Genomic DNA, 26,438 nt, shown 5'->3' with positions numbered 1-26,438 from the left:
CTGGGCTTCAGAGGCATTATGCTGTCATCATACACATACACAACTCCTTTAACCCAAATGTACAGCACAAAGCAATAACTACTGTAGAGAGGCAAAAGAATAAATGAAGACTAACCTACATGAAATGACTTAAAGCAGGGAAGGGAAAGAGAATTTTTGGTAAAGTCAGCTGAGGCAAAACATGGGATAGGGAAGACAAATGGAATGACTGTGACAGTGGACAAATACATTTTTCATTTCATTTCATTTTTTTTTTTTTTGAGACAGAGTCTCACTCTGTTGCCCAGGCTGGAGTGCAGTGGCGCGATCTCAGCTCACTGCAACCTCTGCCTCCAGGGTTCAAGCAATTTTCCTGCCTCAATCTCCCAAGTAACTGGGATTACAGGCATGCCTCACCAAGCCCGGCTAATTTTTGTGTTTTTAGTAGAGATGGGGTTTCACCATGTTGGCCAGGCTGGTCTCGAATTCCTGGCCTCAGGTAATCTGCCTGTCTCGGCCTCCCAAAGTGCTGGGATTACAGGTGTGAGCCACCATGCCCGGACTTTCCATTTCATCTTTGAGAAACTCTGCCCTTTCTGTGGGTAAGGGTGAGACAAAACTTATGTCATATTTGAGTGCTTTTAAAAGATGGCATGAATATGAGAATTAAAAGAGTTTCTTGATTTGGTAACATTACCTGTAGCTTTAAATTCTTTTTGGAAGCAGGTAAGATATAAATTCCAAAAAAAAAAAAGTACTTTTAGCCTAGATGCCAAAGTTAGCATATATTATTAAACTGTGTGTGTCATCAAATGGAGAAACCTTACCCTAAGACAATGAGTTCACCATATTTTACTGGTGCTTTAGATGGATGATTTTCTTGATCAGGAGAAAACATGAGCTTGGCTGTCTTTCTCAAATCTTTGTTCACTGGTCAGGAGCCTTGGGACACCTTTTGCATTATTTCCTAGAGGGGAAAAGTTTTCATTAATAATGTGAACAATTTGTTTCAGTTTAAATAAAGATGTTATTTTTCAGCAGTCCTCTTGAACACAATATTATGCAAACCATCACAAGGTATATACATTTTATGGGACATTTTGCCCAATAATGATTATATATTTTACAAAACTGTTTAAAGGAATCAAAAATGCAAATTTGAAGACTTCCACTTACAGAAGCATAGAGCAGATATACTTTTCCCTTTTATTTCTGCTAAGTATAACTAAAGACCCTGGACATTATATACAAAACATGAGAAGACTGTGAAAAGTGGAGAGAAGGCAGACTAAGTAAGGGACCTCAGGACCCATGGAATGACACGGTGGTGTAAATTCTCTGGGTTTTCTTTTTGCCTAATATATCCCAGACTTGGAGCTAAAGAAGGCAGCAACCTGGAAATGCCAACTGGCACAGACAAAAAGAGCCACAACAAAAGCTTGCTCTCTCTAGCCAAAGAAAAAAGAAAGGGACAGCCTGGCAAGACAGAAAACTTTTGACAGTAACTGCTCCACTCCAGCCAAACCCAGAAAACAGTTTTGCCCCACCACCACCCACACCAACGAAAGCTAAGTGAGGAGCCTTGACTTCCAGCTCATAAACCATAGTGAGGAGCTCCAATGCCCTATTAGGGCAATGTCAAAGTAGGCCAACTAGGGAGCCAGGACTTTCACCCTGATGGCCGGGCATGCCCCAGCACCTACCTCAGTAGGTGTCAGCTAGACTTCCACCCCCACCCAGCAATAACAAGAAGGATCCTCTTCCTGAGGCATCAGTAGAGGCTGAGTAGGGACCCTTGACTTTTATGTCCACCTGGCAGTAATGAGGCACCCCCTATGACCTTGCCAAAGCAGTGTCAATAAAAGCCAGTGGAAACAGAAGGTTTAGATAATATCCAGAGCCTAGGAACATAATATGAAAATATCTAGTTTTAACAGAAAATCATTCATCCTAGCAAGAACAAGATTTAAAACAATGCAAAAGATAGGCTGGATGCAGTGGTTCACGCCTGTAATCCCAGCACTTTGGGAGGTCGAGGCAGGCGGATCTCTTGAGGTTGGGAGTTTGAGACCAGCCTGACCAACATGGATAAACCTGGTCTCTACTAAAAATACAAAATTAGCCAGGCGTGGTGGCACATGCCTGTAATCCCAGCTACTAAGGAGGTTGAGGCAGGAGAACCACTTGAACCCGGGAGGAGGAGATTGCAGTGAGCCGAGATCAGTGCCACTGCACTCCAACCTGGGCAACAGAGCAAGACTCCATCTCAAAACAAAAACAGAAACAAAAACAAAAACAATGCAAAAGATAATCAATAGGTGCCAAAACTTAGATGACAGAATTACCTGACAAAGATTTAAAAGCAGCTATGATAAAACTGAAGAGTGGAAATTCTCGATCTGAATAGAGAGAAAATAGGAAAAACAAAATGAAACAAAAAACAGAGCCTTACAGACCCGTGCGTGAGACTATAGCAAAATCTAACACGTGTGTCACTGGACACACATGTCAAAAAGACAGAAGAAAGAGTAAAGCTGAAAAAATACTCAAAGAGGCTGGGAGCAGTGGCTCACGCCTGTAATTCCAGCACTTTGGGAAGCAGAGGCGGGAAGATCACTTGAGGTCAGGAGTTCGAGACCAGCCTGGGCAACATGGTGAAACCCCGTCTCTACCAAAAATACAAAAATTAGCCAGGCGTGGTGGTGTGCCTTGTAGTCCTAGCTACTTGGGAGGCTAAAGTGGGAGTAATCGCTTGAACCCGGGAGGCAGAGCTTGCAGTGAGCCAAAATTGCGCCACTGCACTCCAGCCTGGGTGACAGAGTGAGACTCCGCCTCAAGAAAAAAAAAAAAAAAAAAAAAAGAAAAGAAAATATCCTGGAAGCAGAGAGAGAGAGAGAGAACACTGCATTTATAGGACAATTAGACTGACAGTGGAGTTCTCATCAGAAACCACAGAACCCAGAAGATAGTGGCATAGTATTTTTCAGGTGCTGACAAAAATGGAAGGGAAGTCAAGACATTCTCAGACGAGGAAAAATTGAGAGAATTTGTCACCAGCAGACCCACCATAAATAAAGAATGGCTAGAGGAAATTAACTAAACAGAAAATAAATAAATAAAAGAACCTTAAAATATGAGAGATGTAAAAACACGGTAGCAAAAATATGAGTAAATACAATAGACTTTCCTTCTCTTGAATTTTCTAAATTTTGTCTGATGGTGAAAGTGAAAACTATAATACAGTTAGATGTAGTTCTAAATGTGTGTAAAGGAAATAGTTCAGAGAGGCCAAGGTGGGAAGATCACTTGAGGTCAGGAGTTCAAGACCAGCCTGGCCAACATGGTGAAACCCCATCTCCACTAAGAATACAAAAATTAGCAGGGCGTGGTGGCACGTGCCTGTAGTCCTAGCTACTCGGGAGGCTGAGGCAGGTGGATCACTTGAACCTGGAGGCAGAGGTTGCAGTGAACCCAGATCGCACCACTGCACTCCAGCCTTGGTGACAGAGCAAGACTCCATCTCAAAAAAAAAAAAATATATATATATATATAATATATATATATGTGTGTGTATTTGACACAAGTATAACAAAAAATTAACACTTCTGATCAGCCGGAAAATCACTACAATAAATAATCCCCAAAATATTATGTCTTTTTCATCCTCAGTTTAATGGGATCAAGTATTTCCTGCATTTATTTCTCTCCCTAGTTCCTGATAGACCTGTTACAAAGGTTTCACAGCAAAACTCCTACTAGTTAGCCCATAAAAGTCTCCTCATTTTATACCTCCACCAACAGATTTCATAGGAATCTCATGAATGAAAAAGGTCTACTTGTCTTTTTCTACAGTACAATGAAATACTGCCTGTGTAGTGGCACTTTTGGTGAGAAGGCAACAGGAAATGTATGTAGCCCAATGAATAAGAACACGTCAAAGGAAAAGTCAATGAATAAAACAAATCATTCTGACCCCTACTAATCCCTTGGAAGTGACATACACATTTAGACCAGTCATTCACACTAACACACAACTACTATCATCAATAAATTCAAAAAATTATTTTAAAAAATGCTTCAGAAATATTTTAAGAAAAACATTTCCATCATTCAAATACACTAAAAACACCTCTCGTCACCCTAGATATATTTGCTTTTGCTGAAGAGATTTTAATTCATTACAGTATTTAAAAGGTTACAGAAACCAATATATTGCTATTTCACCATAACTGTGATACATCTGAGTTGTGAGGCAATCATATTCCTTATTTAGAAAAATAAACTTATGCTAAGCTAACTAAAACCTTCAAGGTAAAAACTGAAGTTTCAAGAACAATTAAATCAACCAAAGAATAATTTTGGTTCCATATAATAAGATCTTCTGATATATATGAAATCATACTTTAGTATATAAACATGTATTCATGCCCTCTCACTTCCCCTCTAAGAAGCATTTCATTTAAAAAAGTTATACAGAGGCTTAACTAGAGGCATTAGCTGTGCTTTTTCTGTTTAGACAATTAAGGAACTGACATCAAACATGAAAACAATGCTTTGACACATTTCTGACCAAGAACAGCAATAATTAAAAATTTAATAACAATTAAATTTAAATTAATTTTAAATTAAATTTTAATAACATTGCTTTGTTTTGAATTCCTATTTAGAGTTACTATTTAAAGGATATAATGGTTTTCTATTTATAGTAGCAAAAAATTTCTTTTAAAATAAGCTTATTTAAAGGAGTCAATTTAAATTGTATTAAATAGAATTAGTAAGTGCACAGATATGGCAAACATCTGAAAGTGTAAATGCCCGTATTTGGCTGACATTAGTATATCACATGGCTAGCAAGTATTAGCCTGTGTTCTGGTTCTAGCTGTCTTTGAACAAAGCAATCTGTTTCCTCATCTCTGAAAATGAAGGGACTAAAGTAGAATAAAGGGAATTTGGGAGCTGGAAAAAATATAAGTGACCATTTGGTCCTGACATAAGAATTTACAAGTAACGTGCATAACACTATAGATTTAGTTCTATTGCGTCTATAGCAAAAGAACAATTTTTTTGCTTAGACAAGAAACTAAAAAACAAGAGTACAGCTGGCATATACCCTCCATATAATTTCTAGAGCCCTTGGTCAAATTAGCCAAGAAAAACAATATATTTCCAATCAGACATATTCTTACTCTGCTTAGATCTCTTAGAAGGCCTTATCTGGGGATATTTTATCAGTGACATCAAAGTTTCAATCACAGGAACACATTCAATCTTGGCTTCTACTTCTGTATTTGATAATCTAAACCCAAAATAAAACACTTTTGTAGTACCAGTTACTTATACATAAACGACCCAAGATAGCTTTCAAAATTTAAAAATGGCATATAATCAATCAATATACAACTGGCCTTATTAAACTGCAAATAAAATGTGCTGTGACAGCTATTCTTCCTGGAACTTTTTTTTTATGTGTTCTCTGAAGAAAGATTCATGATCTTCCCAAAGGTTTATACTCTTTCGCAAAGACCAGTACCTAGACAATGCTTTCCTACTCACTGTCTTTATATATTCTCTCTATATTTTAAAATCTGAGTAAAAGAATTCTTCAAAATGAATTCCTAGGCTGGGCATGGTGGCTCATGCCCATAAATCCCAGCACTTTGGGAGGCCAAGGTGAGAGGATCACTTGAGGCCAGGAGTTTGAGACCAGCCTGCACAACATAGTAAGACTCCCGTCTCTACAAAAGATTTAAAAAAAAAAAAAAAGTAAAAACAGAAAACATTAGCCAAATGTCATGGCATGCACCTATAGCCCCAGCTACTCAGAAAGCTGAGGTGGGAGGATCACTTGTGCCCAGGAGTTTGAGGCTACAGTGAGCTGTGATCCTCCAGCCTGGGTGACGGAGAGAAACTGTCTCAAAAAAAAAGAAAAAAAAAAAAATTCCTGAAGTCATGTACTTGAGAACTTTAAATGAGTATGTACATAAAAAACATCCGAATGTCTCATTTACTGGCTTCATTTGTTGGTCTTCAATTAAGTTAGTTTGACCTCATGTATTCAGCCCTATCCCAATGTTATCTAGCACCAAGAACATGAAATAGCACCATTAATTCTACTCAAGACTAGAAGAAATGCTAAAGAAAATCTTCCTAATAAAACTGTCTTCTATTTTATCTATTTGAAACTTTGCTTGATACTCGAAAGCATGTTGCTCTCATTAGCAGGAACTAAACTTCCAGAGTTAAAAAAATTTTTTTAAATAAACATATTCTGGAATAGTGTTATTTTCTTTGTGGGCTGGGAGAACATGAAAAGTTACTCATAAAATATGTATTTATTAGGAATAGTATTATTAATTTGACTGTTAAACATTCTAATCATTTCTTTTTTAAGGGCCAGTGAAATACAATTATTTTCATATCAAGTCTTCCCAAAGGAAAGACTTTCTATAATATCTGTCAGTTTCACCTAAAGAAGAAAAACTGAGAAATCAATCTTTGTCTCTCAACATAACAAATGTTTTCTTTCATTATTTACATCACACACAGCCTTTTGCTTACTACCTACTAAACACAAGTACAAAATTCCTGCCCTAAAAAAAAAAGCAAAACAAATACTAAGCAAGGGACAAAACAAATCTTATGCAGATTGTTTACATATCTTCTGAGCACTTCTATTTTAGTGGGCAAGTGGGTAGGCATAATGGGGTACTGAGAAAAAAAGGAAAATGTTTTAAAACATGAAAATGTTATAACTTTTTTTATGATGAAAAACAATGTGGACTGCATATATTATCTCAGATAAAACAGATTTCCATCTATACTAGAGTTTCCTTGTGGCTGATTTCAAAAGGATGACTCAAACAGAAAGAACTGCTTTAGTATGTTTGCGGTGGAACCATTTTATGAAACCAATTCAGCTGATGACTGGAGTTTAATTCATAGCAGTTTCTTGATAAGAGTGAAAATTTAATCACCTTCTTCATTCTTTTGCAACCAGCAGGAGTAACACATAGCATTTTTACATAAAAGGAGAAATAATGGTGTGCAGTGGTAGTTGGAGGTTACTACTTTCTGCTAGTGTCTTTTAGCTTCTCAACACAGCAGTGGAGGAAGTGAAGTCTATGTTCCCCTTCCCAAGATACAGGACACCACCTGTGTAAATTCCCACCCTCCTCTCTTAGAGAAGCCAAATAGCATGCTGATAGTCTATCACCTACAGGGATAACTTATTTCATCCTGATGGAAAAGGAGTTAACATCTTTCCTAGGGACAGTATTTGTTCCTTTAACTGGCGCTTCTCAACTTGGGCATTACTGACATTTTGATATTGTGGGGTACTGGCCTGTGCATTGCAGGGGGTTCAGCAGTATCTCTGGCCTTTCTGTTCTACCTAGATGCCAGTAGAACATTCTAGTTGTGACTTTAAAAATGCCTCAACTTCCTATCTCCCCACTACTCACTCCCCTACCTCGTGAGAACCACTGCTCTAATCTTGAAGACAACATACTTTGTTCTTAGGATGGAAATTTCCCCTTTTTTTGGCATACTTCTTGGCACACAGTAAGGTACTTAATGTTTGCTTACTAACATTATACTGATACTGATAATAAAAGGTTATTTATACTAAGACTTGTGTTAGTAAAGGCCGTGGCTTTGAAAGTGGGTGTAGTTTCAGTATTTTACTAGAATTGATAAGAGGGGCTGAGAGTGAGAATGAGAATCTTGCCTTGATGGCAATTAATGATTAATGTTTCTGTACATTTAAAATATTTTAATATTGTGGCTACCTCTCTCAAATGGTTGAAGGAAAGCGACTAGAGCTGGAGTGGCCATGGAAGTAGCTATAAGGCTAGTGCTGGGTAGCCTGCTGTTTAGAGAAAGGCAAATCTTTGGAGGCTAGATAAGTATCTTCTGGACTAAGGGGCCCATATTTAGAAAAATTAAAAGCAGGTTTTGGCAAGCATGGGAGAATTCTTTTAGGTCAACAGAGGGTGTCGATTTGAATCAACCTTGGGGTAAGGTCTATCTTGAACTTGCATAGAATGGTAATTAGCCAAATGCTTTCACGTAAGATTATTTTATTTGACCCTCATAATAGCCCTGTGAATTGGGTAGGAAAGTCTGAACTCTATTTTCCAGATAAGGGAACTGAGTAGGTCAGAAAAGCCCAGTGACTGAAGGCCAAAGAACTCTGGCAGAGCTAGGACTGAGATCCACATGTTAACTCAACATACATTACCCCATTTAATTTCTATTACAACTATAAAGTACAATCATTTGTCCCCATTTTATAAATGGAGAAACTGAAGCTACCAGAGGTAAAGTGGTCCAGATTTTCTAATGTCATTACTCCACACCCCAGACAAGGTAGAATGGGGCTAATTCCTAAACAGACTAAAAGACCCTATTATAGGACCATTTAGAAGACTAGAACGTATTCGTATGTAAAATAAACTGTAAAAAAGTTATACTTCAGCATAGATTAGTAACAACTATTCAATTATGAGTAGTGCTGAGATTATCTGAACCTTTGTCACTTCCTCAATGTTCATTGTATTTGTCAACCATTTCCTGGTAGTGACCAACGACAAATATTTCAGCAAATAAAGTGGACTTTGTGTGCTTATTTTAAAAATGAGGACAGAAAGGAACCTAAGGGTGGAAAATCAGGGTATTTCACAAAGGTAAATTCCTTGTAGTACCAGGAAGAAAAACATACACATTAGAAGTGAGTCCAGACAGTTTAGGAACAGACAGGGTCACGTGCTCCCTGATTGTGGAAGGAGAGCTGTTTATATAGTCCTGCAACCTTACCCACAAATAATCACTTAATTCCCCACACCTAGAAAATACATTTTTAAACACACAACTAAGAACCCAAACAGTTTTATTGTCTGTGCCCATTCTTAGCTTGTATTCAACAATTTTAGATTACCAAAGTTCCTAAAATGACAAAATGCTCCTCACAAAGCAAGACTAGAAAGTCCTCTAGGTTTAACCAATAAAGTCCCAAATAAAATTCTGCATGAAGCAGCAAATTCAGTGGGATTTGGCAGTTATTTGGAACAAAAACATGAGATAAAAGGATATTCATGGGAAATCCTATCATTTTCTAAAGTCAGCATCCCACACTGGTAGTCCCTTTTCATAATGGCTAACACTGAATTCAGTCTCTGTGCCAAGCACTGTTCTAAGCACTTTACATGTATTAAGTGATTTAATCTCTGGGACAACCTTATGAGATAGGAACTATTATAACCCACATTTTACAGATAATAAAACTAAGGTTACAAATGAGCACTCTGGAATTGCCGAAACAATTGAGTTTTAACGTTTTAAAGTACAGGCACATCTGGTTTTATTGCACTTTGCTTTATTTTACTGTGCTTCGCAGATACTGTGTTTTTTTTTTTTTTTTTGAGACGGAGTCTCGCTCTGTCGCCCAGGCTGGAGTGCAGTGGTGCAATCTCGGCTCACTGCAAGCTCCGCCTCCCGGGTTCACGCCATTCTCCTGCCTCAGCCTCCCGAGTAGCTGGGACTACAGGCGCCCGCCACTGCGCCCGGCTAATTTTTTGTATTTTTAGTAGAGATGGGGTTTCACCGTGGTCTCGATCTCCTGACCTCGTGATCCGCCCACCTCGGCCTCCCAAAGTGCTGGGATTACAGGCGTGAGCCACCGCGCCCGGCCAGATACTGTGTTTTTTACAAATTCAAAGTTTGTGGCAACCCTGCATGGGCAAGTCTATTGGTGCCAAGTTTCTGACAGCATGTGCTCACTTCATGTCTGTGTCACATTCTGGTAATTCTCACAATATTTCAAACTTTTTTCATTATTATTATTACTATTGTATCTGTTATGGTGGTCTGTGATCAGTGATCTTTGATGTTACTGTTGTAACTGTTTGGGGGTGCCCTGAATTGTGTCCATATAAGGTGGTACACTTAATTGATAAATGCTGAGTGGGTTCTGACTGCTCTACTGTTTCTCCCACCTCTGCTCACTCTCCTTAAGCCTCCCTATTTCCTGGGACACAATATTGAAATTATGCCAATTAATACTCCTACAGTGGCCTCTAACTGTTTAAGGGAAAGGAAGAGTTGCAAGTCTCTCCCTTTAAACCAAAAGCTTGATTTATGGTGATGCTGCTCCATCACTTAATATTTAATTATTTTCTCAGAGATTCATATTTTTCAGTATCTTAAGAAATGTTTATAATCTGTTCTTTGTAGATAACTTTTGATACAATGAAGTAAGTTCTATTTTTTTTTACCACTCTTAATATATCATAGAACTGGAAATACAATCAAAGACCTCAAAAAACATTGCACTTAGTTTCAAGGTAGAATGCTGTATAAATGTTTGATTCTCCATGGGGAGGGAAAACTACATCTAAATCAAATATCTAAATAGAGCATATATTCTCTGCTCTTTTAGAGAAGCTAACTTTAAGCCTTTTAGTTTCGAAATTCCATTATAAGCTCCATTCAAAAGGGATGAAAACAGAAAAATGCAGTTGAAAATTCAAATTACAAATAAGTCTCCAATATTGTAAAGTCGACTACTAATAGAGAGAAATCATTATTAAAAAATGACAATTATTACTACTGTAATGAAAAAAGGTTTCATCTTATGAGAGTTCTAATTTTCTCTTTGGGTCACAAAAAGTTTTCAAAAGTAGCATCTAATCTTTCTTTAACCAAATCATAATGTTTTCCCAATAATTTTTTTTTTTGAGACAGAGTGTTGCTCTGTTGCCCAGGCTGGAGTGGAGTGGAGCGATCTCAGCTCACTGCAACCTCTGCCTCCCAGGTTCAAGCAATTCTCCTGCCTCAGCCTCCTGAGTAGCTGGGACTACAGGCGCATGCCACCACGCTCGGCTAATTTTTTGTATTTTTAGTAGAGACAGGATTTCACCATGTTAGCCAGAATGGTCTCAATATCCTGACCTCGTGATCTGCCCAACTCGGCCTCCCAAAGTGCTGAGATTACAGGTGTGAGCCACCGTGCCCGGCCCTTTTGTTTGTTTAAACAGAGTGAATATTTTAAATCACTCAGTATGATATTCTTATTTAACCCTTTTAAGAAAACAATACATACAGCTGGGATATTTCTATGAATTCCCTCTTTATCCACTCTTGATTATTGTTATGTTAGCACATTAAAAATACCCCAATTAGGTAAATTATTATGAACAACTTTCTCCCCAAAATTACAACTTTTCTCGTCACTAATTTAACATCCATTTTATACCTACACAAGAGAATGAATACTGCCTTCTCACAAATAGATTAGAAAACTGGATCCAAAACAATCATACATTACTGAGCAGTGCATGTCTGTATTCTAGAAATCAGATTAAGCTTTTCATGAATTTCCTATAGAAAGAAAAAAAGTTCAATTATACTTTTTCTTCTGGTGAAAATAAAATGTTTCAAAAAAGAACACTGCTGGGAAACTAACAAGTATTCATTTTTTAGCAGGAAGACTCCCCCTAATCAATTATCAGACCTAAAATTATTAAATCTCTCCCAACCATATCAGAGGAAGAACAAACAGAATATTCAGGTAGAAACATTACTTAAAATCTCTATAAAGTATGACTGTCAATATTTTTAACAAATTCTTCATAATTTTTCCCACCTTATGATAATATTTAAATATTAAATTGTAGTTGTCTCAAAGGTCTAGATCTCTTTCTTGAGAAGATCTTGGGAAAAGATTTATGGCTGAAAAACTATGCTTCTGAATAAGCTGTCTACAGCTAACTAAAGTACAATGACAGCATCACCATTCTGGCTACGAAACAACAACATAATTCTCAAATTTGTAACGGAAAAGTAAGCAATGAACAACATTAAGTTCTAAAATATGTTTTTGTTTTTTTTTTAAGCCCTAAGTACTGTAGCTTGGATTGCAAAAATATTAAAAATGAACAGCTTTCAGTTCTCTGTTGACCAATAATCAACAGGCAATAGACACCTGTAGTGATATTTCTTAGGCTTTAAGGCTGATGAGAGATGAGATTCATAGTGTAAATATTCTCTAAGAACACAAAAGCCTTGGAGCTTGAGATTTATTTAACTCCTTCCCTAAGATGGAAGGAAATTTAATCCATACAACATACTTCCTAAAACTGAATATGAAAAAATAAATGTGAAAAGTTAAATAGAAAAGATCTGATGAATTATGCTTCAAATTATTCCCTTTGCAAGCTTACTTTAACCTGAAGCATTGACAATGTGACACTTAAAATGAAGCCACAGAATACATACCTCTCTATTTCATCGTTAGCACCACAAGCTATACAGAAAACCTTCTCACAGAAAAATAAAATCCAGATCGTATTAAAGCATCTGCCAGTTACAGTTGGAACCACACACTGAATAGCTGGCTGTCTGTTCACAGTTCTTTCACTTAAGCACCTCATAATGTGTGTGGGTGGGCCTATGTTACGCAAAATAGGTAAACACTACATAATTCTAGATTCCATTGACTGAAGTGAGAATTCACTTCTCCCTCACCTCCTCCCTAAGGAAGTCTGTGGCCCAAAAGGAAAGAAACAGAAGTAAGAGGAAGCACAGAGCAATTTTAACACAGGCTTAATATCAAGTTATAGAGTAAGGTACTTCCAGAAAGAGTATGATATTCCATTTCTTAAAAAGCAGCCTGAATTAACTACATAAATATTCTATAAATGTCAGAAGTATAACTATGATACTGAAGCACCTTTTCATATAAGTAAACCTATTTTTACAGATTTAGTATAGTACTCAATCTGTTGAGCAACACTCCATTTAAAAAAAACACAAAAATCAATACAATTCATATGTAAAGAAAGAAGCCCCTTTAGCACTATTAAGTGAAACTGATTTTTGTGGTCTGGTTATAAAATACTATATTATCCCAGGCATAAAAATAGGTGAACATTCAATCACATTTTCAATTGATCACACTTGTTTATTTCCAGCTTTATTCTTTACAATTTTAAAATAAATTAGATACATTTGACGCTCATGAATACGGAGGAACTACAGCAGTAGCCAGAGGTAAGCTGAGATTGGACAAGCTTAATCAAATAGCTATGGAAAGCACCTACATACTGACAAGTGCTGTTCTCAGATTATCCCACTTGTAAATTCCATTCTAGAAAGTACTGCCTGCTACTCCAAATTTCCCCATATGCTGTCTCAGGAAAAGAACTGTGTTTTCTTATAGTGAATGGTTACACATAGAGCTAGTCTAATCCTCCAAATAGCCAAAGGCGAACCTGATTAATTACATTTAAGATTATTTAAAAGAATACTAAAATTAACTCACAAGTAAATGCTGTTCATACTTGTTCAATAATTTGCCCATGCAAATCATCGATAATCTCCACCCATTAAAGTTCAACTTGAGTCTAGATGCTTGATATTCTTTATTATTAAAGTTCTTTAGTAGCCCTAAAGTGTTCAACCCTTTTGTAAAAAGTTACTAGTTATTACAGCAGAGCCCTAAAATTAGTATTGATACCCATAGTTCACAGCCACCTAAGTAAATGGCTATCCAGACAATTTCAGCCTTAATTCAATTACACTATACTGAATGATACATTGCTAATAAAACCTGACTGGAGAGTCAGTTAAGTGTCCTTGGTGATCTTAATTGGAATCATTCAAAGTCCCACCTATAAATACATTGTTATCTTTTTTTTAAAAAGTAGTATAAAAATACTTTTGGTGGTGCTAAGTTTATCTGCAAAGCCTTCTTACAACGTGTCCACAGGACAATAGTTCTGGTTCACAGTAAGGCTATCATTTTTAAGAGAACATCACTATAATAGTACCTAGTAACTTAATGCCTTGGCACAAAATGAACCACCCTCTATCACACAGCTACAAGTTTACTTCTGTTGCTTCCCAGCATTCTGTAACTGTCCCATCCCCTGAAGCAGTTCTGTAAATCTGTTTAAAGTTTCTTTTGCTCCTTGTGCTGGCAGCAGGCCCACTTAGGTTACAGCAAAATAAATCTGCCCAGGTAGGCTGCTTATATCCAATGTTGATACCTGTTCAGTCCAGGAAACATACCTGCAAAAATGATCGGGGCATATTCTAGGGTTTGCTGTTTGATGATCCTGCCTTGTCATGTGATTCCGGGCTGATGAGATTGCTCAAGAAGCCGGACATGACAAATTCAATATTCATACTAAATAGAATGTAGTTGTAGCTGACTCTCAATGTCTTATACTTGATTCCATAACAAAACCTGAGGTCCTGCCATTCTTTGGACCAACATACCAACTCTCTTAACTTTGGAAGTATATTTCCTGCTTAACCCTAGGGAAACCAAGATATCAATAGTTCTTATATCATCATTACCATCTTAATGATTAAAAACAGAGCACTGAGAGTATAAAAATTCCTTATGTCTTTAAAGATCTGTGTTTATATCAAATAATCTCTTGAGGAAATTTTTTTTTAAAGTTCTAAAAAGACATTAAAGATAAAATCTCCATATTTTCTAAGTATTATAATGAGCTGGCCAGGTGCCATGGCCCATGCCTGTAATCCCAGCACTTTGGAAGGCCAAGGCAGGTGGATCACCTGAGGTCAGGAGTTCGAGACCAGCCTGGCCAACATGGAGAAACCCCATCTCTACTAAAAATATAAAATTAGCCAGGCGTGGTGGCACATGCCTGTAATCCCAGCTACTTGGGAGGCTGAGGCAGGAGAATAGCTTGAACCCGGGAGGCGGAGGTTGCGGTGAGCCGAGATCACGCCATGGCACTCCAGCCTGGACAACAAGAGCAAAACTCCGTCTTCAAAAAAAAAAAAAAAAAGAGTATTATAATGACCTATTTTTATAATGGGACAAATAATCGTATTCATAAAGAAAAAAGGGTTAGAATAAAATTTCTAAGCTTTTCAAAACTACATTTTTTAAAAAGACAGCTTTCTTTTTGCTTCTCATATATGCTTTATTTACAATGATGTTTAATTAATAACATCATGGAGGCCAGTCAAATACAAAAACAAAACATAACTAAAACCTGAAGTAGTGTTCTTGGTGGGAATCAAAGTTACCAAACTTTGGCAAATGAACCTGAATCTCAATGACTTTCCCCTACTCTTCCATATCCTGCTTGGCTTACAAAAGTCTTAAACTTCCTTATTTTCCTCTACGATGTCTGAACCTCTAGCAATTACCTCAGTTGAGCTCAGGGAAAATGATAAACTTTCAGTACCCTCAAACTTAAAAAAAAAAAAAAAAACTCCAGAAAAAAAACCGAACAAAACAAAGTGTACTTACCTCACAATTTCTAGGCCTTTTCAGATGTCTCTTTTCTTACGGACCTATTTTTCTTATTAGGTTTTTGTTTCACCCTTGGACACACTGACCTCTGAGAACGTCCTCCTTCTTTAATGATCTCTGAATACTTCCAAGAAGGCAATCAAGGACTCATTCGTCACAGTCCCTTTACCTCTAGCCACACCCTCAGCAGGTGCATAAATTATTCCTTCCTTTAGTTCCACTCCACTGGTGACTCTTAGGTCACGTTCCTCCATCCCACAATGCAAATTCACGCAGAAGGCATTTGCTATTCTACAGTACATTTGTATTGAATATCGACACATGCCCAGTTTTTTACTTGTCAAATCCAACTAACTCCAATCCTTTTGAGAAAATGTACATTAGGCCTAAGATTTTTCAACAAGGTTTAAGAAGAAAAATAATCACTGTATTACTGTATTATATAATTACATTTTAAAGCTGGAAAGAACCTTAAAGAATACACTGTGCAATTTGTTCAATTTTCCTTCCAATTTCATTTTATAATAGATGAGAAAAATCTATATTCAGAGAGGGTAAGTTATTTGATGACAGTCATAGGGCTAAGTAGTGCAGCTAGCTAACTGATCTTGGGACTCCTATGTTGGCGTCTGTTTCATTAATTTTGGAGGCAATACCACAAGCACTAAAGAACAGAGCAGTCAGCCAATAAGTAACTCCTACCTTGTACTGTGTATTATTACAGGAGATGGCCAAGTGTTCAACTTTAGCTCCACTCTTTTCTATATGTTGTTATAATTTTATACCACAAAGAAAAAGCTGAAAATTAGACAAAAATTTAATGAAAGGCATACCATGGAGATTTGTTTCTTTTTGCTCACCAGATAGAGCACTGCCTCCCTAAATTGGCTGTTCATACTCCCACTTTGTGGGCTGTGTTTACCTGGCAGTCTCTTTAAACGAACAAAAGAAAGCTAGGTATCAAAAGTACTGCCATAGGTAACCCACATAATGGGAAAAATTATTTGCAAATCATGTATCTGATAAAGGACTTATATCTAGAATACCTAAAAAGGTCTCATAACTCAATAAAATATAAATGAAATTAAAATTTGGTAAAAGATCCATTTATTTCTCCAAAGAAGATATACAAATAGCCAATATGTACATAAAAAGATGCTCATTAGCCATTAGGGAAATACAAATCAAACCCACAATGACCACTTCAAACCCATGGCTATTATCAAAAAGTCAGATAACGACAAATATTGGTAAGGATGTGGAAAAGCTGGAGTCCTCAATCATGGCTAGTGGGAAAGTAAAATGGTGTAGTTACTTTGGAAAACAGTCTGGCAGTTCCTCCAGATTAAACATTAAGTTCTCATGTGACTCAGGAATTCAATTCCTAGGTATATACCCAGGAGAAATGAAGACCTATGTCCACACACAGACTGTGCATTAATGTTCACAGCAGCAATATTCATAATAGCCCCAAAGTAGAAACAACCCAAATGTCCATCAACAGTCGGATAAACAAAATGTGGTATATCCATATAATGGAATATTATTTTGCAATAAAAAGGAATGAATTACTGATATATACTACAACATGGATGAACCTGGAAAACATTCTGCTAAGTGAAAGAAGTCAGTCACAAAGGATCACATATTGTATGATTCCATTTATATGAAATGTCCAGAAAAGGCAAATCCAGAGACAGAAAGAAAGTACATTAGTGGTTGCCTGGGAGGGGAAAGAAAGGGGAGAAAATAGGAAATTGGGGAATGATAGCTAAAGGCTATGACATGAGATTTGTTTTTCGGGTGAAAATGTTCTAAAATTGATTGTGCTGCACAGCTCTGAGACTATACTAAAAACCACTGAAGTGTACCCTTTAAGTGTTTACATAAATGGTATAAAAATTATACCTCAATAAAGCGAAGCAAGCAAGCAAATAAAGCTCTAGCACATTAAAAACAAAAGCCTGCTGTAGACTCAAGGTTCACTGGAAGCTGGCACATACCTCTGGAATTCAAATATATTACTGATCTTATGCAACTTTATAACCTACATAAATTTTAAAAATTCTAGATACTGTTAACTCCTACTTCTTGGCCAGAGAAACTGAGGGAAACTAATCATTTGAACATTCTACAAGATAAATTTTCACAAGCAAAACTGAAAGCTTTCCCAAATGAAGTGCTTTTTGTACCAGAAATTATGAAATTGACACTTAGGTTTGGAATTTTAAATCTCATAATCTGTTTCAGACTAGCTTTAATCATAAACATGTGCTTTTTTGTTTATGTTTTTGCTGATAATCTTGCATCATGTTCAATGAGTGTTCTCTCTGACATCAACCACCAACTCTCCAGTTCTGACACCAACTGGGCATCCAACAAATCAATTCAGTTCTGACACTATTATCTACCTGTAGTGTCAGATCTCACAAGTTAAAGGGCTCATGCCACAAGACTCCCCTAAGTTCAGATGCCAATCAAAGTCCCAAACCACCTGACTTCTGACCAACTAGCCTATAAATTGGGGGTTCCCACAACCCCCTCCTCAGGTTCCATAATTTACTGGTACAGCTCACAGAGAACAAGAAAACACTTCTTTTATGTTTACTGGTTTATTAAAAAGAATGCAACCCAGGAACAGCCAAATGGAAGAGATGCACAGGGCAAGGTATGTTGGGGGGGGGAGGGGAGGGGGCGGAGGCGCGGGGAGGTTAGGGCAGTGGAGCTTCCATGCCCTGTCCAGGAATGCCACCCTCCCAGCAACCTGATGTGTTCACCAACCCAAAAACTCAATCTCCAGGCCTCTGTCCCTTTCCCAGAGGTCACTGGGTGAGACAATAGTCCCAACCCTCTTAATTTCTTGGTCCTTCTGGCGACCAGCCCCATCCTGATGCCATCTCAGGGCCCCACCCTAAGTTACCTATTATGATCAGAAAGGGGGTTGTTATAAATAATAAAAGACATCCTATCACTCAAAAAAATTCTCAGCATTATACGAACTCTGTGCCAGGAAGACAGCATGGTAGAAAGACCAAATAGATTTTTGTATTACACCACAGCAACAGCATCAAAGTAAGCTGAATATTCAAATACATAGCTCAATATAATCCCATGACCAATAAGTTTCACTTGATTCCTCTGAGGACAAAGACATTACCAAACCAACAGATTTGGTATTTAATCCAATGCCTGGTATTTAATATAAATACCTAATGTTTTAATTAATTACCTAGCCTGTCCCTCTAGCTAGCTAATAGTCCTATTTGGTTAAATAGCTAGAAGTCAAAATCTTCTAATAACTAATATACCTAGGTTACCAGATGATGATATCCCTTCACCACAGAAGTACCTAGATTAGTACAGGTTGAACAACCCTAATCTGAAACTGCAAAATGCTCCAAAACCTGAAATTTTTGAGCAACACGACATCATAAGTGGAAAATTCCACATGTAAGTACTTAACACAAACTTTCATGCACAAAATTAATAAAAATATTGTATAAAATTGTCTTCAAGCTATTTGTATAAGGTGTATATGAAACATAAATGAATTTTATGGGTCCCATCCCGAAGATATCTCATAATATATATGCAAGTATTCCAAAATCCAAAACACTTCTGGTCCCAAGGATCTGGTTAAGGGATATTCAACCTATACTCTCCATAAAATGCTAATTAATGATTTCTTCTATTAATAACCATTGTGAGCTTTCTTTGCAGTTTAATTTGCTTTGATGTTGGAGCAGTTCTTAAACCAAGGGCTGTGGTCTCCCTATTTTTTTTTTTGAGACGGAGTCTCACTCTGTTGCCAGGCTGGAGTGCAGTCACACGATCATGGATCACTGCAACTTCTGCCTCCCGGGTTCAACCGATTCTCCTGCCTCAGCCTCCCAAGTAGCTGGGACTACAGGCACGCACTACCACGTCCAGCTAATTTTTGTATTTTTAGTAGAGACGGGGTTTCATCATGTTGGCCAGGATGGTCACGATCTCTTGACCTCGTGATCTGCCTGCCTTGGCCTCCCAAAGTGCTGGGATTACAGGCATGAGCCACCGTGCCCAGCGGGTCTCCCTACTTTTAATTTAGTGCATCTAGAGTCACCAACAATACAATTACTAACCCAACAAATATTACTGAGCATTCACTATAAGGTCAGAAGTTACGGGAGTATTCAAACTAATGCAAAAGGTATGCCTCCCTATACCAAACATTTGTTTACTTATGTTTACTAAAAAAGGATGTAAATTAAATCAGTACAGAACAGATATCATATTAATGCAAAAGGCCATAAATACTGTAAGACTTCAAAGAAAAGTGTTACTACTTAGGAGGAAGAGGAACAAGAGGAAGCTTCATAGGAGAGGTATTCAATTTGGACCTTGAGAGACAGACCGGACTTTGATAAGTGAAAAAAAAAACCAGTTTAGGTGGAAGAAACAATCGCATGAAGATAAAAAAGACAAGGGGTAAAAAGTATATTGTGTTCTCAGGAAAGGGTAAGTCAGTAGGTTCCCTGGAGTTTGGTTAGGAGATAAATAAAAAGTAAGTTTGTGGAAATCATGAACCATGGCTTTGTAAGCTCAGTGACTGTTAGGAAGTGCTGAATCAATGTTTAATAGCTGAGTGAGATGCATCTGGAAAGGTAAAGAAGCACCTGTAATAGTGGGCCTTAAGAATCAGGATAGAGACTGAACTTTATCCTAGAGTTAATGAAAACCCTTTAAATTTAGGTTTCAGAAAGGGGAAGAAAACACCCATGTATATTGTAGGTACTAGGAACTTTCATATGTTAATCTTTACAATTGTCCTATGACAAATGAGGAAATTAGACTAATTTGTTCAAGGTCATTTAGAAACTAAGTGGCTAGAGCTGGGATCTAAATCTAAGCATGCGTTCTTTCTACCATTCCATACTGCATGAATAAATAAATAAACCAACCAGTGCCAGATGTCTGGAAACAATGTTTAGGACAAAAATAATGCACTATATCAAATTTAAATTTTTAGTCTGTTTATTATTACATTATGGTAGCTTACTTTTTTTGACAAATTTGAGCGGAATATTGAAATAGTCTGACCCAAAACATAGGCTGTATAGCACACATAAAATTCACTTTTACAACTCTTGGGAAATCATCTCAAATAGAGATACCTTTCAGAACAGATTAACTGATAGATGAGAGGTCAATCTAAAGGTGGAGAGAGAAAGATGTGCCATATATATTAAGACAAGACAGATTAGGAAAGCTATAAATTGAAAGCCACAAAAGACACACAGCCTGGTTGTCTTTCTAGTTACTGATTCTCATTTGTCTTGGTAATTTTTTATTGTTTATTTGTGAAAATCTATGTTGATGAATACAGGAGGCTCATGCGGGATCCCTCAGTATTTGCATATATTATGGCTTAATTTCTCCCAGGAGAAAGGCTCTTTCCCTAAGAAAGGCAGGATCCTTGGAATCACCAAAGATGAGTTTGCACCCTTCCTTTTTCTCTGGGTAAATGGATCAAGAACAGATCAGTAATGTGGCTCTTTCCTCAAGTAAAATGAGTTGCATGAAAATGTCTGGAATGCAATTATGTTAAAGCAGTAAGAAACTGTATATAAAGCTGGAGGATGCTTATTAAACTATGTAAAACTAGCCTGGACAAAATTAATCAGAAGGAATCTCTGTAGATGTTAGATATGGTCTTCCTATTTTTAGATATTGAGAACAAGGACAAATTAGATCAAGTATGAGTTTACTTAGGGATGGGGGGAGTAGGAGAAGGTGGACTGGAACAAACCCCCCAAAATTATTCAATTATGATTTTTAATATCTGTGTACCAAAATATAAAACCTTACTTGAAAAAATTCAGTTTGCTGTAAACAAAAAACAAAAAGTATGACAATTATTAACTCCTCTTTACATCTGTATAGTAAAGAAAAATCTCTTCATACTCTTAGAAAGATGGATAGACTACCAAGACCAGAGAAAAGATTCCCTTAACGCCTATTAATTTGTAAAAGTCCAGGTTGTTAAATAACACTTGTGCTGATATTAAACAACAACAACAACAAAATAAAGGAGAATGAAAGCACAAGACTTGTTAAATTCCAAGCCATTAAGAGTTTATTTGAGGCTGAGCAAGGTGGCTCACACCTGTAATCCCAGCACTTTGGGAGGCCCAGGCAGGAGGATTGCTTGAGCACAGGAGTTTGAGGCCAGCCTGGGCAACAGAGTGTCCTTGTCTCTACAAAAAATGTAAAGTTTCAGACAGGCATGATTCTGTATGAAATTTGTTGGGATACCATGCTTTAGTAGATCATAACATCAGTTATGTTTTTCAAACAATGTTGAGTGAGGTTTTCTTGTTTTTTATTTTAAGTTTATTTTATTTTTCCTCACACTTTCAGGGAGAAGAGTAAGGTTTTTAACATTGATGAATATGGCTTGAATTTGAAGTGGATGTCTTCTGGGAACTTTTATTATGTTAAAAATATATTCATTTAATGCTGTTTTAACTTTTTCCCCAACCCTCTACTACCAACAAGACCTTGACTGTGACAACTGCAATTTTGCTAACTATAATTCTTTTCTATGTTGTCAAAGGATTACTGTACTTGAAATTGGAACTAACTTGGAAAATCTAGGTGGTTGTCTCAGCTGACCCCTGAAAGTTGAAATTTAGCTCCCCTTTAACCACACTGTTAGGACTGACCACTAGACAGGACTATCTTTTTTCCTTTTTTCAAATCAACTCTCCGCCTTAGTTTATCTATTCTTTTTCCAATCAACCATCTCAGATAAAAACACGCTCCTCCCGTTCATATAATTTAGTCTAAGTCCTTCTTTCTGAAAAGAAGGAATTCTGCTAAATCAAGTTCCCTTTCAGGCAATTTCAGCTCTGGCCAACATTTAGTAGATTAAAAAAAAAAATCAACCAGTTTTCTTCACACCCAAAACTGAGAACCTATTTGTATCAAAACTGAGATTCGAAGGTGTGTACAGGGGTAAGGAGCAGTGGTATAGTTTTAAAGCCTAGAAAAATAATTCTGCTTTGCACCCTGATATTTTTAAAATTCAGGTTAGTTCAGTAAACATTTATGGAGTGCCTATTATGGTTCAGATTCTGTGCTAGGAGACTAATATGAAATGTTCCTATCTTAAAAGGAGCTAATGGAATTAGAAATAACACTTTTACCCTCTAGAATTTTTCAAGATTTTCTATTTTCAATCATGTAATAATAATAATAGTATTAAAAGTAAAGTTACACATGATATATTTTTCTCCTTTTGAACTAAGTGATTAGAATTGCAAATGTACTTCTTAAATATACTATATACATCTTAATTGCCACAAACATTTCTTTCTCCTCACATCCCACCCCCAAAGCAGATTCTTTTCTTATAGTAGCACAAAAATCCCTAAAGTTTTACATTTCTAACTAGAGTTACAGACTGAGTCAGACTAATGTGACATCCATAAGGTTTTTAAAAAATTCTTATTTTGCTTCTACTGTTATCTTTGTCCTAATTATGCCACCTGCCTTTATTGGCGTTTACTGTGGAGTATATGATAAGTTTAAATTTCTACACACATCTATGAATTTCATGCAGATTTAAATTCTCAGCAAGGATCTCCTCTATTAATATTTTCACATAGTAACATTTGTCAAACTCCTGGGTTTTATGTAAGTTAACATGATTATTTTTTCACTATAGAAATTCAAACGAGATCCTAATTAACACATTGCTCCTTCTTTGAAGACCTTGACACAGACACAAAATTGCTGATATTTGGATCTATAAGTTTGATGAGTTTTTTGTTGCTGTTCTGTTTTACCTTTCACCATGGAAAATTTGGTCTATCACCATCACAATGTTTACTGAGCCAACTATCTACAAGGACAAATAGCAAAGCTTCTTATTCATTCCAGCTAAATCAATTAGGCTATTCATACACTTACTGACCATTTGCCAAAGTGCCACCCTTTTTTGGTATCAATAAAAAGCAATCTTATTATAAAGGTTTATTTTGTTTTGAAAAAAAGCCAGGGTTCTCAAATTCACTGTATTACTTTGCAACTCTTGCTTCCCTTGCCTTCAACATTGTGTGGGTGGAGGAAAGAAACCAACATATTCAGAACAAAATGTGAAGTCAAGGGAAATTTTTAGACAGCAGTAAGTTGTGAAAATCACTTAAACTTACTGTCAGAACAATCTTTTGTATAGAAACATAAAGGGAGGCATTTTAATATACCCCTGGCATTCAATGAAAAAATACGAGGCTCAGAATACCATAAACCCAGATACTGTATTTGTTTAAACTAATTGGGCTTTTTAATATATAACTCAGTAAACTGCAATTACAACCATATTCAAACAAGTTTTGTCTAATTCCTCTTCTTAATACCTTTTCAAAAAGAGGACTTTATTTAAGAAACAAATTCTTAATAATTCATGAGATATATTATTTCTTTTTTTGTGATTATGAAATGTTCTTCAGTACATATTTAGGCTATTTATAAGTTTTCTAAGACCATTCTTTTAAAGTCACACTGTATCTTCAAAAGCCCACTTTAAACAAACCAACCTATTATTTATAAAACACACTAAGACTTAACGTAAACACCAAACAAATAAATACATTGCTGATTCTAGAATAGGTATAATAGAATATAGTCTACAATTGCTTGTATAGATGATCCACATAAAGTCACAGGAATTTCTTAAATGATAGAAGATTAAAGTAGCACTTTTTAAGGCAATGTATGTACTATGAAGTTTTCATGCAAATCACTGATTACCTCTCCAGAGACACAATGTAATTTTTGTTAGAAATGATTTTCAACTCTAGTATATACTACGAAAAATTATTGTGGTGGCTGCAGTAGAAAGCTTCCCATTTGATGTGTCCCAATAAGCTATGTGACTTTTGATTTTGAAATTTTGAATCATGTGTCTTTTGAATCCACCATAATTCCAGATTCTTCCCAACTTTTCCCCCCAATTTAAAGTGACATGGTTGTTACTCTCTATATCACATATATCAAAAAAAGAATTTCTTTTGAGATAGGGTCTGACTGTATTGCCTGGGCTAGTCTAAAACTCCTGGGTTACTCCCATTTTAGCCACTCGAGTAGCTGGGACTACAGGCATATGCCACTATGCTACGTTCATATATCAGACATTTTTGAAAAAAATGAAACTGAATATGTAATAAATACTCAGCAAACAAGTGTTGTTAACGTTATCACTATTCACTTGTAAAAAATTCTAATAGTATTTCAAGGTCCATTTGATGTTCTTTTCCCAGTCTGAAAGTTTTTCCTTATTCCCTAAACTGGGTGTAATCTTTTTTGAGCTCCCATAGTTTATCTGCAATTCTTTTATGTGCCTTATCCAGTTTTATATTATAGTTACATATGACCCTGTGCTATCTTCTATTAAAGCTGAACACTCCTCCAAGGGAGAAACTGTCTTGCTCATTTTGCAGCACTTAATATTGAAGAAATAAGGGAAAGACATTAAAAAGTTTGCTAAATTAGATCTTACGAAATCTTCATTTTAATTTGGTGCATAAAAAACGCACACATATTTCTATAAAATTTATTCAAGAAATTTGAAGAAAAAAATAAAATTTCCTAGAGACTATAGAATGTTAAAGCCTTTTGGGAACAGATGTGCTCATTCATATACACAGTAATATAACACAGGAAATAGAAGAAGCTATCTAAATGATATTAGAAGCCATAATGTATTATTTTTTATTTCATTTCATACTTTGGGTGTTAAAAAGGAAGAGTAAAACACAATGGGTAACTTATTTTCCTTTTTGGTAAGAACTGGGTTTTCATTTTCAGACTAAAATCAGTTCTAGAAATCAACACATAAAGACTCTGTTGTTACTGCCCTTCATAACCCTTTACTCCTATCTCTCCCTGAGGCCCTGAGTACCTAGGAGAGAACCTTCGTTTTCATGGTTCTTTATGAATTTCTTGGTCCAAAAGCACAGTTTGCTTAAGACATTAAAAAACTAGCTATCAACAAATTTCATTACTAAAGCTAACAGGAAAATTAATAATAAGATATTATATTAAATTTGTTAAAGTAGTGCCAAATTTTAAATTTTGATATATTCTTAAAGCTCTCAGGGGTCAAAAAGTTCTAGCAATTAATATATATATACACACACATATATATACACACATAGGTTCAGGTCAATGCCCTGGGGGTAGGGACCTCTGACTTATAATACCTAATAAAATGTAAGTGCTATGAAAATAGTTGTTATACTGTACTTTTCAGTTGTATTTATTGTTGTATTGTTATTTTTTATTGTATTTGTTTTCCAAATATTTTTGATTCATGCTTGGTTCAATCCTCAGATGCAGATTCCATGGATACAGAAGGCCAACTGTACTTGAGAAACAAAGGCAGGATCCTAACCGGCATGTAGAGAGTGAAATAGTAATCTCTCTCTTTTTTTTTTTTTTAAATTGAGACGGAGTCTCACTCCATTGCCCAGGCTAGAGTGCAGTGGTGCCATCTCGGCTCACTGCAACCTCCACCTCCCGGGTTCAAGCAATTCTCCTGCCTCGGCCTCAGGAGTAGCTCAGATTACAGGCGCACACCACCACGCCCAACTAATGTTTGTATTTTTAGTAGAGATGGGGTTTCACCATGTTGGCCAGGCTGGTCTCGAACTCCTGACCCCAAGTGATCCACCCACCTTGGCCTCCCAAAGTGCTGGGGTTACAGGCATGAGCCACTGCGCCCAGCCAGAAACAGTAATCTCTACCAGTATTGAAGGAGGCAGAACAGATATGGAAAGAAAACAGAGGTCTTTTTCACTATGGTAAGTTTGAAGAATTTTAGTTAATATGTCTAATAAGCAGTTGAAAATTTAAATTGGCTCACAGAGAAAGGTACTGAATTGGCAACAGATCTTTCCCCCTCCTTTTTCTCTTTCTACTAGACCAAGTCAGGATGCCAGTAGAAATAATAAAAATAGCTTCCAATTCTTGAGTACCTACTTTATGCTTGACATCGTGCTGAGAACTTTATATATTATCTCTATTCCTTTCAACAACCTTACCAGGAAGATACAGGTTGAGCATCCCTAATCTGAAAATCTGAAATCCAAAATGCTACAACACCTGAAACTTTTCAAGTGCTAAC

The 26,438-nt window shown here is 36.5% G+C and overlaps 1 protein-coding gene across 5 annotated transcripts in view; it reads right to left on the bottom strand.

Annotated features, from left to right (window-relative positions):
* Nucleotides 1-26,438, bottom strand: part of PELI1 (pellino E3 ubiquitin protein ligase 1) — a 53,135-nt gene that overhangs the window by 14,592 nt on the left and 12,105 nt on the right. For 4 of the 5 annotated variants that reach the window (XM_004029318.5, XM_055378016.2, XM_063695855.1 and 1 more), the window contains one exon: nt 807-946. The exons of the other annotated variant lie outside the window; for it this stretch is intronic. In XM_004029318.5, the coding sequence (XP_004029367.1) occupies nt 807-877 (71 nt within the window). In that variant the 5' untranslated portion in view covers nt 878-946. The remainder of the gene's footprint in view (nt 1-806; nt 947-26,438) is intronic. 5 annotated transcript variants of the gene reach the window in all.

Source organism: Gorilla gorilla, chromosome 12 (genome assembly GCF_029281585.2).
Source record: "Gorilla gorilla gorilla isolate KB3781 chromosome 12, NHGRI_mGorGor1-v2.1_pri, whole genome shotgun sequence".
NCBI lineage: Eukaryota > Metazoa > Chordata > Mammalia > Primates > Hominidae > Gorilla > Gorilla gorilla.
The sequence above is the reverse complement of the archived record's forward strand: the minus strand, read 5'-3'. Positions and strand labels throughout refer to the sequence as shown.